The following is a 20319-nucleotide window of genomic DNA, read 5'->3' as shown; positions in this document are numbered from 1 at the left end:
ATAGAGCTATCCAGTATAAATAATACATTTAGTTTAGTTTGACGTCGAACTCAGACCTCTAGACATATATGTATTTCTTATATTCTCTGTACGCCAAGATTCATAAAGTGAACACTGCCGTGTTGATCGTACAATAATTCTATATCTCCTTTGTTTGATGTAGAAATTTTCTATTACACGATGGAACACTGCAGGTTTCATTAAGTAAACAATATAAAATAAATAAATTGTGGCATTTGCTTTTTCTCCGTGCATATGGCCTTTGGTTTAGGCACTTGCTTTTCTTATATTCTGTCGTAAAAAAAGGCACTTTACCGAAGGTCATTACGTCGTTTAAACGTCGGCTTAGAAAGGCCATTCGTTATTTCCATGTTGTTTTGAAAGTCTTAATTGCGAATATGCAAATTTCTGTGTTTCAGACACAATTGTCCGGCAGGCAATTTATACTATGCGAGGGTTATCAATCTTGCAGCTTGGCATTCGTAATTTGAAAGCAGCTTGAGCGAAAGTGAGCCTTGTGTAGGTTGAAATTGGATCTTTTCTGGATTGTTACATCGTTTGAGAATAAAATCACGTCGAAAATTGCTACAAAAAGGACAGTTCTAATCGGTTATGTTTGTTCTAAAACTGAAGCTTTATTCTTTGACAGGTGAGAAAACAATTACCGATGGCCAAAGTATTGTATATTATACAGCATGGCACGAAGCTACACGTACGTTATTAGTATCTTAACTACAATAAATCTTTCGGGAAACCACATTTCGTTCTTTCGTCAAATACACATTCACTTCAACCAATGCATAAAATTAATTCATAGAGACGTTTTTGTGATAAAAGCGATTTAGAGCTTAGCTGGGAAAATGTGGAAAGCTTGCCTACACAGAGCAGTATAAATTATGTTATATCGCACCGCTTTCGATCTTGAGAACTTTGACATTAGCGTCGGTTGAGCACTGAGAAGGCTACGATTTAAATTATATTATTAAATGTCCAATGTATATGATATGTAACAAAATATACTTCGAATAATAAGGGTTTTGAGCACTTATCAGCTGGGACAGTTTAACTCTAATACGTCTGAGTATATAAGCCGATATTATTATTCACTGCTATAACTTGTCTGCTATACTAGACTTTGCAGCTTTTCTGTAATCTTCAAGCGAGTTAGGGCAGCGTTTGTATGGATTTCGATCAAATATTGTTGACTGTGAATCCATGGACGAAACATAGGCATTGGAAAGTGTGTTGAACGTGTTCATGCATTAGTCGCGGTCAAAGCCGGCACAAGAATTAAGGCCTAGCCAAATTATGATAAACATCATTTCACGGCTCATTTTCTTCAATATCGTCATGTTGTTTTGTGGTATAAGAAACTATTGTTTCTCTTTCGCTTCAACACCGTTTCTTTTATTAATATAAAGCCCGGCAATTAGAGCTTATATATTCTTTTATTCTAATATATTTTTATGTGTATAACGACTGCAGTAATACAGGTGGCAACTGTTGTTTTAACTTGCGGTTTTCAAGTGTTGCGTTTATAATATTATTCAATTCACCGAGTCATCGACGTAAGCAAGGTTGACAACATTTTGCCTTATTCATAGCTCTATCTGTCCTAAACTGTTCTTCCAAGAGGTGCAGTAAGGATCATCTCTTATTGATCCAGTGTTACTACAGGAGGAAGCCTAAACTAAACTAACTTTATTTATACTGGATAGCTCTATCAGTTCTAAACTATTCTTCCTAGAGGTCCAGTAAGGATCATCTCTTATTGATCCAGTTCTATTACAGGAGGAAACCTAACCTATATAGGTCTTGTTCTTCCTAGAGGTCTAGTGAGGATCGTTTCTTATTCATCCAGTGTTACTACAGGAGAAAACCTAAATTCAGCTGTATACTGTAAATGTATTACACTGCGGTACCCCCGTCAATTTGAAATTCTTCTTCCAAGAGGTAAATTTAGGTTCATCTTTTTTGTTTCTTCATAAGCTAAGGAAACAACGTGGAGGAGGTGTGGAAAAACGGCAAATTTAACTTTTAAAGTAATATATATTATATTATTTAGCAGCTGAACGCCTTTAATTTCCACAGAACACTCTCAACTAATGACAAAAATTTTACACATACATCTGGTAGCTTAGATATATTTTGATTGTACTGATTCTAACGAACTGTCATTTGAGAACGTAAATGCAGGTGGAATTTCAACAGTTACCAAATTAGATCTAACAATACAGAGCTATCCAGTATAAGTAAAGTTCGTTTATTTTAGGTTTCCTCCTGAACTAACACTGGATCAATAAGAGATTACCCTTACTGAACTTCTAGGAAGAACAGTTTAAAACTGATAGGGATCAATAAGAGACGATCCTTATATACGGGACCTCGAGGAAGAACAGTTTAGAACTGATAGAGCTATCCAGTATAAATAAAGTTATAGTTTAGTTTAGGTTACCTCCTGTAGTAACACTGGATCAATAAGAGATGATCCTTACTGGACCTCTAGGAAGAACAGATTAGAAATGATAAAAAAAAGTTTAGGTTCCTCCTGTAGTAGTCCCTCGTTGCCGTTGAAACTATGACAATTATAAACATTTTTCTAAACTAATATAGCTAACTATTTATTATGAGCTTTCGTATGATTTGGTAAGCTTGCATGATTACAAAACTGGCTAATATAATTCAGGCAGCACATTTCTGGACGGCAATAAGGAAAAGTAATAATAATAAATTGTCGACTTGTTGACTTCTTCAAATAGTTTGATACACATTAGAACGTTTTGCGTGAATTGCGTCAACAAACCCACGCGCATGCGTGGGCAACCTCATGCAGATGCCATAAGGCATCATCTCTGTCCTTATATAGCGGTTTAAATGATGTTATTACCACTGTTTCACCGAGTCATTGTTACCTTAACTGTGAATAACAGAGAGATACGTTGAATATTATTGAAAACATATCAAAACGTGATGAATGACATCTTCACGTGATTCTGACATACTTTGTGTAAATGTATGTAGCGAAATATTTGGAATGATGAGAACTTGCTTGACTGAGCTTTGTCACAACCCGCACACTGAGGATATTTAATGTTGTTTATACAAAGCATTCAGTCTCGCAGTGACCGAAAACAAATAGGATGGAAGCCTGCATGATGCACAGACTGAAATAACGATAAGCTCCACTGCTAAACAATCATGATTCATGTGTTGTAATTTCTACAAACTCGGAAAACGTTTAAATTATCTGGTATCTACCTCCAGCGGGTTGATCTTTCTTTTACCGGGTTGGCTTTTGCTAGGAAGAAAGCATTAACAGCTTCGCACAGGTCTTAATTAACTTTGTAAGTTGATAAATTATCATGATAATCTTGTGTTTTCGATCCAGTGTTACTACAGGAGGAAACCTAAACTAAACTAAGTTTATTTATACTGGATAGCTCTATCAGTTCTAGACTGTTCTTCCTAGAGGTCCAGTAAGGATCATCTCTTATTGATCCAGTGTTACTACAGGAGGAAACCTAAACTAAACTAACTTTATTTAAACTGGATAGCTTTATCAGTTCTAAATTGTTCTTCCTAGAGCTTGGCAGTGAGGATCATCTCTTATTGATCCAGTGTTACTACAGGAGGAAACCTAAACGAAACTAACTTTATTTATACTGGATAGCTCTATCCGTTCTAAACTGTTCTTCCTAGAGGTCCAGTAAGAATCATCTTTTATTGAGACGAGACTAACTTTATACTGGGTAGCTCTACCCGTTGTGAACTGCTCTTAAGAAACTGTCCAACGAATCAGTGCAACCAGATCCTGAGGTTGAACGGTGGTAGGCATGGTAGTAGGCATGCATGCGCGTTAAACAATATCATTCTTTTGAATACGGGGAGCCATATTTTTGCGCAATTTTGTATCATTAAATAAATAACAAGATATTCAACTTAAAAGCCTTGAACTGCTTGAACCAATGACCTTCGGCCAAGATCTGTTAATTTAAACAAACCTGGCGACACTGGGTTGCTCTGAGGTTAAATTTTGCCGATGTTTATTTAACCAAAGGTAAACTATATCATTTACATAACGGCTAATATCACGTTCCCCCATGTTGAGCCACTTCAGTTGCCCGCTGTTTCCCAATGAATATTAAATTTGTGATAAATAAAAGATTGCGTTTAAACACGTAATGTTGTCAGTCTATTCCTTCACAGAGCGAGATGGCTTTCGGAGTTATGTGCGGTAATAATCATGTTGAACAGTTCGTGACTCTAGTGCATAGATGCGTTTTAATTGAGTTTTATCCAGCACGCGCTATAATTTTTACATAAGTTGTAACCAAATTATCGTAAAAAGATTTAAATTAGCATGCATTGAAGTCAGTTTTTCTTGCAAATTCCATTCACTTTGCCGCTTCTGCAAGGACAGTTTAATGAATTAAGATCTTGGCAAAACTTTAGCGTGTTTTTTACACTTGAGTCATCAATGCTTGTTTTGTCAATGGACAATGAATGTTCTCATGTTCACTCTAAGCAGATTGATTCGCTGTATTTACGATACATTTGTTTGCAAATTCACCGGCCTCGGTTTGTTCATTGTCAAACCGAGTTGACTGTTTATATAATTTGACTATTGTTTCCCGTTTTAATCTATTTCAGCTATAATTGATAACTGGTTAGTCTAATTATGTACAAAAGCTGAAGGCTTTCACCACATCGAGCTAAGATTAAACACGACAACGAAACTAATACGGGCCGCATTTGCGAAAGATATCTCGACCATGTAGCACACAGGCGTCAGGCGATGGAAAGTGTTTAAAAAATGGCGCGCACTTCTCTTCCAAGTGCTTCAGTGCTGCCTCGTGGGAAAACAGACTCGGCGCGTGTGAGACAAGTTAATTGAGCCGAATTGGTTTTGCGACGCACTGTTGACAGCTATGGAATAATCTTATATCATCTTCGCTTCGGGATCCATTCAGTATATATCTCGGTTTAATTTTGGTTCAATCAGTCGCATAACGGTGAACGGAATCTTCAAGGAAGCGCAAGAAATTTGCTCTGACAAAAGGTGGGTAGAATATACGACTCTGCGCGTTCACGGGCTGTTGTAGTTGACTGCTTTGCTTCACGCGATAAATTTATATGAACGTCCCAGATTTGTTAAAATTTGTATCGCCTTTATTGTCGTGATTTTATTAAACAAAACCGAGGATTTTCAGAGTGGATGATTGTTCAATTAAACTCCAATTACGCTGAAGCCTGGATTAAAATTATTGAACCAGTTGTTTTGCGTATTTGTGCTTGGCAATTCGTTGCAAAGCTTCCTGAAATGAAACCTTCATTTAACTGCGAAGGATTTCTGAAATGCTAGCACGATGAACCTAATTTTGGTTTGAAACATTTAAAGTTAACCAGGCTAAGCGAAACAGCTTTTTAAAAACAGCCGCCAAGCGATTGCTTTGTCATCTAACACCAGGCATAAATACCAACAGTTACTCAGCATCTTTAAGCTCGGCGTCCAGCGAGAATCTTTTCCGTTACTCCTGATTAAAACCGGAGTTTTGCTATCGCTTTCACGCTTTCCCTTAGGTTTCATACTCAATGTAACTCTATAAGATTCTAAGCTGCTAGTTCGTAAGGCGCAGATAAAACCAGCCCAAATGCCTTCAATGATGAAGCTGTGCTGTGTAGAGTCAAGATTGGCCTGGAAGTGCTCTTCTCCGCTTGCTTGCACGCCATGCGGCTGTTTTCTATAGTCATAATTCAGTCAGTCGCAACGATTTGCGGGACATTCGAGCCCCAGGAATTGTTTATAGATGATAGAGGATTGGAAACAACTTGAATAAGGCCGGTAAATGTTTATATATCGCGAGGAGCAATCTTTAGTCGGCTTTTGTGTCTGCGATATTTCAGTAACATTTGTTTCATCTTGTTGACAGCTGATTGTTAAGATCGCAAGTCTTCAATTAATTGTTATGTATCTAACACTTCCTTTACCTAAACATTGCTTCGACGTGGTTCTCCTTTGAACACGCAAACTACTAAAAAAACTATGACTTTAGAGAATGTTGATGACGGAATGGATTATAAATGGATACTTACAAACGTTTGAATTGATTTGACCAGTAGACACAGTAGACCAGTAAACACTGGATCAATAAGAGATGATCCTTACTGGACCTTTAGGAAGAACAGTTTAGAACTGATAGAGTTATCCAGTATAAATAAAGTTAGTTTAGTTTAGGTTTCCTCTTGTAGTAACACGGGATCAATGGACCTCTAGGAAGAACAGTTTAGAACAGACAGAGATGCATAACATCATTACCTTAACCAGGCTGGGCTTACCCCAGCTAGACACAGGCAAGTTGTTTGAATAAACTGATGATATTGCATGCGGATCTTCCAGACTGGCCGCCATGTTGAAGGTTCCCACTCCACATGCCGACGTGAGACGCGGCGACGCAGCTCTGGAGATGCCAAACGACGGACGATACGAAAAGCGTCGACGACTCGGAAGTTCGATTTCATCAAAGTTATCAATCCGACAAGCTGACCTGGATCTGGAAGAATTTCAACCTGTTGCGTTTTTTTGCTTGAAAAGAGATAGCAAACCACGAATCTGGTTCATAAAACTCATGTCTTGGCCGTATCCTTTCAAACCCTTTTGCAAAAAATTTGCTTGTCGTTTAAATAGTTCTATCAGTTTTAAACTATTCTGTTGAGGTCCAGTAAGAATCATCTCTTGTTGATCCAGTGTTACTACAGGAGGAAACCTAAACTAAACTAACTTTATTTATACTGGATAGCTCTATCAGTTCTAAACTGTTTTTCCTAGAGGTCCAGTAAGGATCATCTCTTATTGATCCAGTGTTACTACAGGAGGAAACCTGAACTAAATTAACTTTATTTATACTGGATAACTCTATCAGTTCTAAACAAGATCAAGAACACTTAATTGGCATTGAAGTGTAAGGCTAACGTCAATGCCTAACTTCCGTAACTCTCAATTAAAATACTGCTTACATGTTAAACATCGTCGGTCGGCATCAATCGTGAAAGCGGTTGATTAAATAAACCGATAAGAGTCAAAATTTAGCATGCATTTATTAAGAAATTCCGTTGTAGATTACGCGTGCCAGTTAAGGAAAAATCACTAAAGTAATTAATCAAAGTCTTCTCAATGATATCTGTTTGGTCTTTTTGCCTTCGTAAACATTGAATACGTGACATAAACACGTGAAAAAACAACTGGCTTGGTTGGTAAATACGTTCTGTTGATCTACAGGCAAGATTAAAAACAATTTTAAGACGCTGTAGGTTTTAGATAATTTGAAGATTAGCGGCTCCGTCCATTATAGGTACTTGAAAACAATTTATCGGCTTATCGCTTATTAATTTAATCATTTTCGCAATTAGTTGGAGAAGCCGCTGTTTGCACAAGAAGTGAAATGTAATTTTCTTTGCAACAATAGGCTGTTCTATGATAAAAATCTCATCCACATATGGAAGAGTATTTTAGCTTTGATGCCCCGTATATAATATAGCACTTATCAATAAGAGTTAGACCTATAGACTGATAGAGCTATCCAGTATAAATTAAGTTAGTTTAGTTTAAGTTTCTTCCTGTAGTAACACTGGATCAATAAGAAATGATCCTTACTGGACCTCTAGGAAGAACAGTTTAGAACTGATAGAGATATCCAGTGTAAATAAACTGTTAGTTTAGTTTAGGTTTCCTTCTGTAGTAACAGGAGATAAGAACAGTTTAAAACATATAGATAGAGCTCGTATCTCGTAGAAACTTATATATTATTCGTAAGATATATCTTCTTGACGGTATGCAGATGGTTTGAGCGAGTCAGTATTCTGGTGATATTAGTCAACTGTGTCACACTAGGAATGTACAATCCGTTTGACATGGATTGTGTGTCCGAGCAATGTCAAGTTCTCGAGAGACTAGAGACCGCTATCTACGTTTTCTTTCTGGTGGAAATGTTGGTAAAGTGGCTTGCAATGGGATTGTTCGGGAAAAAGGGGTACTTCAAAGACTCTTGGAATAAACTGGACTGTTTTATTGTAGCGGCTGGGTAAGTGAGATCTCTATGAAATACTGGAGCAGAATAGCCGTTGGACATCGTTTATGTCTCTTGTGTTCTTTACAACACCATAGACTATCTCATCAATAGAAGCGTGTGTTTTTCTGCTTTGCAGGACTTTTGAGCTGGCTTATGGTGAAGGAGAGTACCTGAGTGCTGTTAGATCAATCAGGGTTTTGAGACCGCTTCGTGCAATCAATAGAGTTCCAAGTGAGTTGCCACCTTAAATGAAGTGACTGAGGCTCGCTAATGCTGTCAATGCATTATTTTATAAACATTTAGACTTCATTTGATAAGAAATTACCTACGATTCATACTTAAATAAACCTCGAGTGAACCTTGCTTTAATTCCCATGTTTTGAATTCAATCCTTTTTCCCTGGGTCTAATCAAATCTTCTCAGTTCTCAAAACACGTATAGAGAAATTGTAAACTCTTTTCAGGCATTCGTATTCTAGTGACGCTTCTTTTGGACACCCTGCCAATGCTTGGCAATGTTCTGGCGATTTGTTTCTTCATCTTCGCCATTTTTGGCATCATTGGTGTGCAACTTTGGCAGGGATTGCTGCGGAGTCGATGTTTTCCTGATCAACTTAACGACACCATTATTGCCGAGTAAGTATCTTTGAATCTGCCCGACCAAATCAATGATCAGCTTTCAGGCCTAGGAGGAACTTGCGGCTGATCTTTAGCTCAAAGTAGAGAACGCAACAGGGTAAAATAACCACGTAGTTGACACCACGAAGCACGTAATAGGCTCTAATGGGCACGCAGTTTGGTAAATAGGCGAGAAAACCGGTTGAAAGGAGCACGTCGACCGCTCGTGAGGCCACGTAAAATGGCGAGTCGAAATATCACGAAGCCCACTCATGTAGGACCTAACTCGATACTAAATCTACCTACAAGATTGACAATGCATCAAGGGGCTATTATAGGGTCACATAAGCACAAATAATACATTCTACTGCAACTTCTGAATAGCTGATACCACTTTAGGAAGCACCAATGTCATTTTCTCTCTTCTTTAGGAACAACCTATCCGCTTTCTACAAACCTTCGTTTGACGAGCCGGATTACGTGTGCTCGTTGCCTGAAAATAATGGCTTATCAAAATGCGACCAGAGTAACTTTGATTACCACGACTTCAGTAGTCGCGAATGCAACAACAGCAACGCCACAAATTCTTCATCGTCTCCCTGTGAAAACTGGCACCAATATTATACAACCTGTCGTGACAGTGGAGTTAATATATTTTGGGGGTCCATTTCCTTTGATAACATTGGAATTGCAACCGTCGCGATATTTCAAGTGAGTTGGTGAAACTAGGATGATGGCATTATCAGTTCTAAACTGTTCTTCCTAGAGGTCCAGTAAGGATCATCTCTTATTGATCCAATGTTACTACAGGAGGAAACTTAACTAAACTAACTTTATTTATACTGGATAGCTCTATCAGTTTTAAACTGTTCTTCCTAGAGGTCCAGTAAGAATCATCTCTTATTGATCCAGTGTTACTACAGGAGGAAACCTAAACTAAACTAACTTTATTTATACTGGATAACTCTATCAGTTCTAAACTGTTCTTTTTAGAGGTCCAGTAAGGATCATCTCTTTCTTATTTGCTTTCAGATAATTACATTGGAGGGTTGGACGGATATCATGTATAAAATCCAAGACGCTCATTCCTTTTGGAATTGGTTGTATTTTGTTGTTTTAATTCTGGTAAGACTTCAGCTTCATTTTTTAGTCCGTGCGTTTTATGTGTGGAGCATCTGGAGTCGAGTCAATGTTTTGTGAAAAAATAGTTCTTAAACTTCTGAATTTCCAGCTTGGTTCTTACTTTATGACAAATTTATGCCTCGTCGTGATCACGTCCCAATTCCAGGAAACCAAGCAACGAGAGACTGAACTTCTTAAGTTATCACGCATGCGTTCTCGCGCCAGCGTCAGCACGCTCTCCTCCAGTTTCCTTCAGCAAGGCTGTTACACGCAGATCTTACATTACCTGGAGCACTTGTGTCGGAGGTTGGAACGTCGTGTAAGAGCGTGTTTGAAGAGAGAAAAGGCTCCGAAACGTCGGCGTGTGAGGCCTTGTATGCAATTGAAGAACCGTAAGGATAACGTCAAGTCTATCCATCATCATCACCATCATTACCATTACTACCACCACTATGTCCATCATCGTCCATGCCAATGTCCCAGCGAAATTTCCGACTCCCCGCCAACCACAAGCGAGCCTGCAGGCTCCGCAGAGGTGTCCAGCGGTGTATCGCCACCTGCGGCCGACCACGCCGTGGGGATAACGCAGGATGTCCAGGAATCGAGGAACGCTAATGAAGGCAAAAGGATATTGGTGGTCCCGCAGATACAAGTGTTTGCTCAGGCCGCCACTGCATTGTATACGGATGCCGACACAAATACGTCAGGAGAAATGGTATCCACGGCAACGGCGAATATTAATATGCAAGGTCACGGTTCGTCAGCTAGTGTCGTCACTTACAGGTGAGCTCTATTTGAAACTGGATTAATTTGTCTCACAAGTTCAATTCAACTTGTTATTCATTTGGCATCATTTTCATGCTGCCTAACATGACTGTCTTATTCTAGCAAAACTGCTGATCCGGTTTCGGTGGCAGCGCAGGCGACAACTAAAACCATCGAAGCGGCGTGCTCGTGCGCGACCAAGCAGGCTGGCGAGGACAATGTTCACGTAATCACGAAGGCATACTGGGATTCAGCGGATTCCTCCGACGATAATATGGGACACAGCGAGACGAAAGGGGGTAACTCTTGTTGGGGGAAGTTTCGAGACAAAATGAAAATATTAGTGGAAAGCGCGCGTTTCACACGCGTGATCATGGCGTCAATATTCCTCAATACGATTTGTATGGCCGTCGAGCATCATGGACAGGTATGTAGGGTGCTGATGATGACGACTCTTGTTATAGTTCTTCAGATTCTCCGTCCCAAACATAACACTACACACCGAAAAGCTTCGCATGTTTTCAACAAACGCTGGTTGTTTTCAGCTTTCTAACAAGTTGGGTTATTCCAGGCAATGCGAACACATTCTGATAAAAACAACGATCTAAGATTGCTGTGAGTTCTGTTACAAATTTTGCGTTGTACGTGTGGGTAATTAACTCTTTCTGTTCTTCAGCCCGAGAAAATGACGAACACTCTGGAAGTATTCAACATCTTGTTCACAACAATATTTGCGCTAGAGATGCTTGGCAAAATTATGGCGTTCGGACCGTATGGATACATAAAGGATGCTTACAATCTCTTTGATGGAATCATCGTTATCGTCAGGTAAGAAACTTGATAAAAGATAAAAAAATCTTACCCAACAGTTGAGTATTTCCTTCTAGTGAAAGGCTGAAATCCATGCAGTATTGTTAAACGCGTGACCGGAATAATTCACTGCTTACTAAATAGATCACGAGCGACTCGTATAAATGGTCAAATTATTTGCAGCAGACTTACAGTGCAAATAGGCTCAAGGTTGAAAGCTAGCGATAGTTTATCGCAAATTGGTTATTTATTTAAGTCCAGCGTATACAGTCTATTGAAGTTGCTGTGATGACTTTTTTTCTTCATTTTGACTCCTACTGCATTTTACTCTTGTTCTTCAGGGTATAATATAAAATACGTTTCCAGCAGTTTGAAAATCTTATATCTGTCTGAATTCCTTTACAGTTTTACAGACATCTTCGCGGACAATGAAACAAGTGGTATCTCAGTCCTTCGTTCATTTCGCTTGCTTCGTATTTTCAAGTTGGTTCGCTTCATGCCTGCCTTACAACGCCAGCTCTCTGTCATGATCAAGACCTTGGACAACGTAATGACCTTCCTGGCTCTACTCTCCTTATTCATCTTTACATCAAGTATCCTCGGGATGCATCTGTTCGGAGCGAAATATCGGTTTCCGGATGAAGACGGTCAGTTGGTTACGTCACGTGCTAATTTCGACACCCTGTTCTGGGCGGTGGTCACCGTATTTCAGGTGGGCAGGCTAAATACTCGTAGGTTAGATAGATTGAAATGATGGACTGGCTCATGACCGAATAATATGGAGAACAGCGTGAGATTTTATCAAGACAATGAATCATACCTGGTGTCAATGATAACTTCTTTCACTGTCTTCATTGTCAACAATTTTATTTTTAGGTTTTAACACAAGAAGATTGGAATGTTGTTCTCTACGATGGCATGCGTTCCCTGTCGTCTTGGGCAGCCCTGTATTTCATCTTTCTTATGATTATTGGAAATTATATTCTCTTCAATTTGCTTGTTGCCATTCTTGTTGAGGGGTTTGCTGACCATTCGGTATGAAGGCATTTTTTATTAATGCATACAAGAAAACAGGACACAGTTTAGAAGAACTGTTTAGAACTGACGGAGTCATCAATTGCCAATAAAGTTAGTTTAGTTTAGGTTTCCTCCTGTAGTAACACTGGATCAATAAGAGATGATCCTTACTGCACCTCTAGGAAGAACAATTTAGAACTGATAGAGCTATCCAGTATAAATAAAGTTAGTTTAGTTTAGGTTTTCTTCTGTAGTAACACTGGATCAAATTTATTTATTTATAGGAAAATGAACGACTATCTCTGAAGAGTGAGAGAGACCAAAACGCCACCTTCTATCTATCACCAAAACTCCGCCGGAACCGGCAACAAGAAAAACCCGATAAAGAATTGGCGCTTTCTTGGCCCAACATAAATACCTTAATGCGCGATGGTGATTTGGAAACAGAGCAGAGCTTAACGAGATGCAATTCCGCCCCAGGGATGAAGACCCGGTCACCAAAACCTCAACGCTGTAATTCGTATTTACACGTTCTTACAGTTGATGCATTGGAGTCTGGGCACTCGACTGAGGAGTCTGGGAAGAATGAAAGAAAAAGGTGCACCTCGCCTGAAGATGAGGTGAGCTTCACACAGTATAGAGACTGGAGTAACGATTGTAGAACTGAGCCAAACCAGCTGATATTGGATTTGTAAGGATCATCTCTTATTGAACCAGTGTTACTACAAGAGGAAACCTAAACTGAACTAACTTTATTTATACTGGATAGCTCTATCAGTTCTAAATTGTTCTTCCTAGAGGTCCAGTAAGGATCATCTCTTATTGATCCAGTGTTACTACAGGAGGAAACCTAAACTAAACTAACTTTATTTATACTGGATAGCTCTATCAGTTCTAAACTGTTCTTCCTAGAGGTCTAGTAAGGATCATCTCTTATTGATCCAGTGTTACTACAGGAGGAAACCTAAACTAAACTAACTTTATTTATACTGGATAGCTCTATCAGTTCTAAACTGTTCTTCCTAGAGGTCCAGTAAAGATCATCTCTTATTGATCCAGTGTTACTACAAGAGGAAACCTAAACTAAACTAACTTTATTTATACTGGATAGCTCTATCAGTTCTAAACTGTTCTTCCTAGAGGTCCAGTACATACATTCCAGTGTTACTGGAGGAGGAAACCTAAACTAAACAAACTTTATTTATACTGGATAGCTCTATCAGTTCTAAACTGTTCTTCCTAGAGGTCCAGTAAAGATCATCTCTTATTGATCCAGTGTTACTACAGGAGGAAACCTAAACTAAACTAACTTTATTTATACTGGGTAGCTCTATCAGTTCTAAACTGTTCTTCCTAGAGGTCCAGTAAGGATCACCTCTTATTGATGCAGTATTATAATACTAATTTATATATAATATATTACTGCAGAAGGAAACCTAAACTAAACTAACTGTTTTTAGGATATCTCACTTGTCAAGCAAGCGGGTCAAGATGGCTGCTCTGTGAACCATAATCGAAACTCTTTTTTCAAACGGCGTGCATGTTGGTCTCTGTATCTATTCTCACCAGAAAACAGGTGCGAATCATAAATATAAGGAAAATGTCATGAAAAGTAAATCATTTTAGATCCACTCTGAGACATAATCCTTGCCGCAAATTGTTTTATTTCCTGCTACAGGTTCCGTCAACTAATGGTCAAGTTTCATAATCATGTCTGGTTTGATCGTGTCGTTCTTTTCTTCATATTATTCAACTGCGTTGTTATGGCATTGGAAGAACCTGGTCTGGACAAAAATAGCAAGGTTGATATGTTCACTGATCGGTTTTTAATGATGGTTCTGCAGACAGGAACGTTGGAACCGCGAAAGGCAGCAAGAAGTGCTTTTTAAGAGCGCACTTTCTTATCAATTGTAAAATCATATGGACATTTTCCCTGTTAAAAAAAGTGCCTGTGTGCTGAGGAAGTATTCACAAAACAACCGTGCTAAAAACATAAATTATATTTCTTTTAGACCGCCCATTTTATCTACATCACACAGTATATTTTTACGGCGATATTTACTATTGAAATGTCGATAAAGGTACTTGACTATATATATTCTAAAAATCAATAATTTTAAACGAGAAACCCCGGTAGACTAACTCCCTGCTCTTTCAATCAGGTGATATCGTTAGGGCTGATCATTGGGTCGACGGCGTACCTGAAATCAGGGTGGAATGTAATCGATGGCGTGTTGGTCCTCTTCTCATTGGTCGATCTTGTCGTCTCCTTGACAACGGACACGCAAAGTGGCATTCTGGGAGTATTGCGTGTCTTCCGCGCGTTCAGGACACTCAGACCTTTACGGTAAAGAGTAAAGACACCAAATATATAAACTTACTTCGCATTTTCTTACCAGGCTGAAATAAATCTGAATCTTTAATCTGAGTTAGGTCCTATATACCGAACTACGGGCAATTTCAAAGCGAATAAAAACTACTAACCTATGGTAGCGCTATCCAACTCTCCCCTAGTCTTTTGAACCAGTTAAAATGTGCATTTGTGAACGGTAAAGCAGTATAATATCTTGTGTTTAGTGTCATCAATCGAGCTCCTGAACTTAAATTAGTCGTTGAAACATTGCTGAGTTCTTTGAAACCAATTGGAAATGTCGTTTTAATCGCTGCCACATTTTTTACCATTTTTGGAATCTTAGGAGTTCAGGTAAGATTTAAAATTCACTGCGAGAACTTCTCTTCACAATCGCAAACTTGTATGCAAAATGCCTACATCAAATCCGAAATCGCATGAATGTTTGTTTTTGATTAACTGAACTCTTGTGTTTCAGTTGTTCAAAGGAAAGTTTTACTCGTGTGATTTGGATGAGAAGTCTACCATTGAAATAAAGAATAAATCTCAGTGTCTTTCAAACTCAGGAAAATGGGGGAACAACGAATATAATTTTGATAACTTGGCTCGAGTAAGTAAAGAGGCAACGATTAAGAATCCATTTGTAAACTATCCTGCTTAAAATCTTAATTTTATGAGGAAGTCTAGGCGGCAAAGCGAAGTAATATGTTGAACTTGAGGCTATCACAATATTAATGCAACTGTTGTTAACACTTTTCGTTTTTAGGCATTGTTAACACTCTTCGTTTTCGCGACAAGAGATGGCTGGGTGTCGATAATGTACTCTGGGGTCGATGCTGTTGGAGTCGACGAACAGCCACAAAGAGATCACTCGAAATGGAATGTCCTGTACTTTGTCGCGTTTCTTCTGCTCGCTGGCTTCGTTGTTCTCAACATGTTGGTCGGTATCGTGGTCGAAAACTTTCACAAATGTCGAGACGAACTTTTGAAAGAGCAAAACTTGCATAAAGGTGAAAAAACAGAGATGGAGGACAGGCCAAGAAGTAACTCGAGTAAGTGAAGATGTGTTTTAGTTTTTGGGTGATACAAGTTTGTATTCTGGATGTTTGGTTCGAGTGAGATATTTGTGTTTAGTTTCAGATATTGATTACGGATCGTTTCCACCTTGGAGGCAAAAGATGTTCGTGTTTGTGACTCATGATTATTTTGATTTGGCCATTGCCGTTGTGATTGCAATCAATGTGCTGTGTATGGCGATGGAACATTATCAACAACCTCAGGTATAGTATAAAATTACCACAAGATAGTGTATGGTATGGTATGATGTGGTGTGGTGTGGTGTGGTTTGGTTTGGTGTGGTGTGGTGTGGTGTGATGTGATGTGATGTGGTGTGATGTGGTGTGGTGTGGTGTGGTGTGGTGTGGTGAGGTGTGGTGTGGTGTGGTGTGGTGTGGTGTGGTGTGGTGTGGTGTGGTGTGGTGTGGTGTGGTGTGGTGTGGTGTGATGTGGTGTGGTGTGGTGTGGTGTGATGTGGTGTGGTGTGGTGTGGTGTGGTGTGGTGTGGTGTGGTGTGGTGTGGTATGGTATGGTTTGGTGTGGTGTGGTGGTGTGGTACGATACGGTATGATTCGGTACGGTATGCTATGCTATGGTATTGTATGGTATGGTACGTACAGTCCTTTATCTCATCCAATCATGTATTATTTTATTTTCATAGAACCTGACCTTATTCCTCAAGTACGCCAATTATGTGTTCACCATCTTGTTTATTATCGAGGCTATTTTAAAGATACTCGCTCTGGGAATGAAGAATTACTTCAGGAATAAGTAAGTATAAGATTTGCATTACTGAAGGTCGAATATACGAGATATTATATTCTCGGTCTTAGTAATAAAACAATTGTGAAAGTTAAGACAAGAATTAGCCAGTCAAGTCAATATGGTGAGGTGCTCATGAGGTAGAAAAGGTACATGGATTGACTTGGTTTTTGTGATAATTTTCAGGTGGAACACCTTGGATATGATCATCGTAATACTCTCAATTGGTGGGATCATTTTAGACGAACTTGCCACGTCCAACCTTCCGATGAATCCAACAATCATCCGCGTCATGCGTGTGCTGAGAATCACCAGAGGTATTGTAAAGATGCATAACACAGTACCCCTGCACCCGGAGCCTTTCGGAGAAATTTAGTGGACTGGGGGAAATCAACTTCGTACAAATTTTCAATCTACCAAACATTAATCATAGCTTGCTTATTTTGGACTTCTCTGTGTGATATGTATGTTACCCCGGGGCACATATGTGACCACACCTTTATTTCAATCTGTAAATATGCATTTGAATTTTTATCCAGTTTTAAAGCTCTTGAAAACGGCAGAAGGAATTCGTTCATTGCTGGACACCGTTGGAAAAGCTTTACCGCAAGTAAATATCTGATATTTGTTTTCTTTGACCGATTATCTTCTTGGAACAGTTCAGGATTATGTTGGGATCAGATCAGCTTTAGGTCATGGCAGATCAGCTTAGGAACTGGCCAAGATTAGATCAAGGTCGGTTCAGGATCTTTAAAACATCAGGATCATCTGCTCGAAGCTAGGATAGCTGATGTACTGCATTTTCATCCATAGGTTGCAAACCTTGGCATGTTATTTCTACTTTTGTTCTTCATATTCGGCGCCTTGGGGATGGAATTGTTTGGAAAGATTTGTGAGTGTCACTACTTATCCTAAAAACTAGCAATCAGATCCAACTTCACTCTTATGATAATCCTTTCAAGAGATCCATATTAGAGATGGTTGTCAAAAACTCTCAGTAGTTTTACCTATGGTTGTGTTGCACCTTGTATTTCAGCTAACGAGTTAACTATCAATGTACAACTTAAGAAGATCATTATCTTGTTACTTTTGTCCAATTTAGCTTGCGAAAAGGTTGAATGCGCAGGTTTAGACAGACATGCGCACTTCAGGAACTTTGGTTACGCTGTGCTAACTTTATTTCGCGTGTCGACTGGGGACAACTGGAATGGAATCTTAAAGGTAAATATGGCGCCACTACTTCATACACAGTGCCTTAAAGCATTGCAGAATTATAAAACAGATCTACTTTAGTTGTTTATCGATTCTTTAATTTCTCTTGCAAAGCAATCGTGTTATAAAATAATTCGTCTGTGTTTTGCCAGGACACAATCGATTCTAAACGATGCGATACAGGAGAAATTGAGGGCTGTGAAATCATTCAAAACATTGCTCCAATCTACTTCGCGTCATTTGTCCTGATCACTCAATTCGTGCTTCTGAATGTTGTCGTTGCGGTCATGATGAAGCATTTGGAGGAGTCCAAAATCGACGAAGGTAAAACGGTTAAGAACCAGTCTCCAAGAACGCCCAGGCTGTTTCTCGGAACACCGAATACCCCCCGGAGATCCAAGAGTTCTCCCAGGATCTTAAGAGGTTCCCAGTCATCGTTTCGTTCGGGAAGAAGCGAAACTGGTATTTTGAAAAAGAAGGGATCTCCTAACTCGGGCAGCGGTCAGCGTCGGGCAAAAAGTATGGACGAAATCAGGAATAATAATAATGCTTTAATTTTCCATTCTGGGTCTGAGTCTGATAGTTATATTGACGATACAATACTAAGGAAAACACCGAGAGTGATCACTGCGGATTTGAGGCAAAGGAAACCATCTTTAGAACACGAGCATTCTCATGAAATGGTTAAAATTGAGAAGGAAACAACCTCTGCCAATTCTAAAAGTTCCACGCCTGCTTTGGAAATTGTTGAACTGGATGATCGCGTTCCCTCGGTAGCATTCGTTAAATCCTCGGAAAGGCTTGCCAAATCCATGGAGAAACTTCCGAAATCCTCGGAAAATCTCGTGGATCACTCGACATCATTCATTGAACCATTTACAAGTAACTTGGAATCTTTGTCGAAGCCCTCGGAACCAGCCGTGAAATGCCCAGAGAATCAGCCGGGGAACCCAGACGAACCACTCGTGACACCATCGATACCTTTCGTGGTAAACTTAGAGGATGGAAATGATTCAGAAATTGATGGAATGAGAAATAAAGAAATGCAGGGAAAGGATCTCGTTCAAAGCGATGCTGACCCCCCTGTAGGTATTAGTAAAGAAAGTAGATCTGGACCTCGAGACGGGGAAGGAGGGAAGAAACATATGACGAAGAACGGACACTTGGGAAAAAGTGGTGATGGAGAGAAATTTTCAAAGGAAAATAAAGAAGAGAAAAAGATAGATAATGCGAAAGAAAAATTGTTGAAGGAAGATGAAATAATGAAGAAGGAAAATAAAGTGCAAGAAAAGTTGTCGCAGGAGAATAAAGGAAGAAAGAAAACAGATAATGTGAAAGAGAAGTTGTTGAAGGAGTGTAAAGCAATGAAAGATGAGGATGAAAAGTTGCATGTTGCGAGAGCATTAGAGAAGACGGGAGAGCAAAAGAAGGTAGTGGAAGAGGGAATGAAGAACGAAATTGAAGAAGATGGGCTGAAGAGTGGTTTGGAAGAATGGTTGGAGAACAAGGGAAATATTGAATCGGACAAATCAAAGGATGTTGGTCGAGAACAAGGTAATGTCACGAACAGTAAACATGAAACTAAAGATGATAAAATTAAAGGCGGTGAAACACTCCAGAAGGGAGAGTGTGTAGGTAAAGATGGTGCTTTGAATGTGGAGCAGAATTTAAGGCAAGAAATTCGCAGAGATACCTCAACCCTGGATTTAGATCAAAAGAAAAGACAGGAGGAGGAACAGGACTTGAAAACTGATGGGAAACAACGGGAGAGAAAAGAGAAAAACAAAGAAGATGAACCTTCAGGGTTAGACAAGAGACCTGAAGTGAACTCGATGGATAACCTGGTAGAAATCCAGGATGTGAATAAGGAACATTTCGGGTTGGATGTTGCATCGCAGCCGAAGGATAATAAAAGACAAAGAAGGGAGGTGAAGAGTGGATCTCAAGAGAACTTAATTGATAGAACCATCGAGGAAGCTGATTCACACGAAGAAGAAGGAAACACAAGAAAACGCTTTCATGGTATTCGGCTGGAGCCATTACCAGATAATGTGACAAAATTAACACCTCCAGGGAGTGTTGTTTGAATGATTATATCAGGCGCTGGCGCACGATAAATAAGAAAAATTTATAATTTGGCATACCAAAGATTTGGGGAGGGGGGATGGGTGTTGTTTGGGGGGGTCACATATCGAGTGCATATACTCTATTGATCAACTTAGGTTGATTAAAAAATTGAGACTATTCCCAGTTGGGAAGTATTTGAACATAATATTCGCTGTCTTGCACGACAAAAAAATTATTATATCTTGCAATAACCCGGAAAACTATTATTTATAAAAACAGTTTGAATCGCAGTTAGTTTAGAAAATTGACTATATCATGGATAGTTTTAGATGATTTAAGATATGAATATTTTATATTAAATGTGACGTCACTTTTTTTTCTTTGCCTTTATTTGTCAACATTAATCTTCGCATTTTTTCTAGAAAATCTTTGCTTTTAGCCAATCAAATCGAATTGCTTTTAGCCAATCAAAATG

The 20319-nt window shown here is 39.1% G+C and overlaps 1 protein-coding gene across 1 annotated transcript; it reads left to right on the top strand.

Moving 5' to 3' along the window:
* Positions 1-441: 441 nt before the first annotated feature.
* Positions 442-20219, top strand: LOC114535984 (voltage-dependent T-type calcium channel subunit alpha-1H-like). The gene is made up of 28 exons (XM_028557328.1): positions 442-649; positions 4651-5059; positions 6398-6637; positions 7836-8078; positions 8203-8297; positions 8530-8701; positions 9115-9394; positions 9716-9808; positions 9915-10588; positions 10694-10997; positions 11247-11398; positions 11786-12092; positions 12257-12415; positions 12682-13017; positions 13858-13973; positions 14076-14199; positions 14410-14478; positions 14560-14744; positions 14975-15101; positions 15226-15357; positions 15514-15799; positions 15882-16027; positions 16465-16574; positions 16752-16882; positions 17105-17175; positions 17379-17457; positions 17668-17786; positions 17930-20219. The coding sequence occupies exons 3-28, from the start codon at positions 6408-6410 to the stop codon at positions 19862-19864; spliced, it is 6675 nt and encodes a 2224-aa protein (XP_028413129.1). The 5' UTR covers positions 442-649; positions 4651-5059; positions 6398-6407; the 3' UTR covers positions 19865-20219.
* The last annotated feature ends 100 nt before the right edge of the window (positions 20220-20319 follow it).

The sequence above is a fragment of the Dendronephthya gigantea genome, unplaced genomic scaffold, assembly GCF_004324835.1.
Source record: "Dendronephthya gigantea isolate DGI-Jeju-01 unplaced genomic scaffold, DenGig_1.0 000129F, whole genome shotgun sequence".
Taxonomy (NCBI): Eukaryota; Metazoa; Cnidaria; class Anthozoa; order Malacalcyonacea; family Nephtheidae; genus Dendronephthya; species Dendronephthya gigantea.
This window is presented reverse-complemented; position numbering and strand designations above follow the sequence as displayed.

Bases quoted from the DNA above. Each gene is read 5' to 3' on its own strand.
- LOC114535984 (XM_028557328.1), top strand. From the start codon at position 6,408: ATGTTGAAGGTTCCCACTCCACATGCCGACGTGAGACGCGGCGACGCA. The intron at 14,479-14,559 runs GTACTTGACTAT...TCTTTCAATCAG, and splicing joins CTATTGAAATGTCGATAAAG to GTGATATCGTTAGGGCTGAT. The intron at 15,800-15,881 runs GTAAGTGAAGAT...ATTTGTGTTTAG, and splicing joins CAGGCCAAGAAGTAACTCGA to TTTCAGATATTGATTACGGA.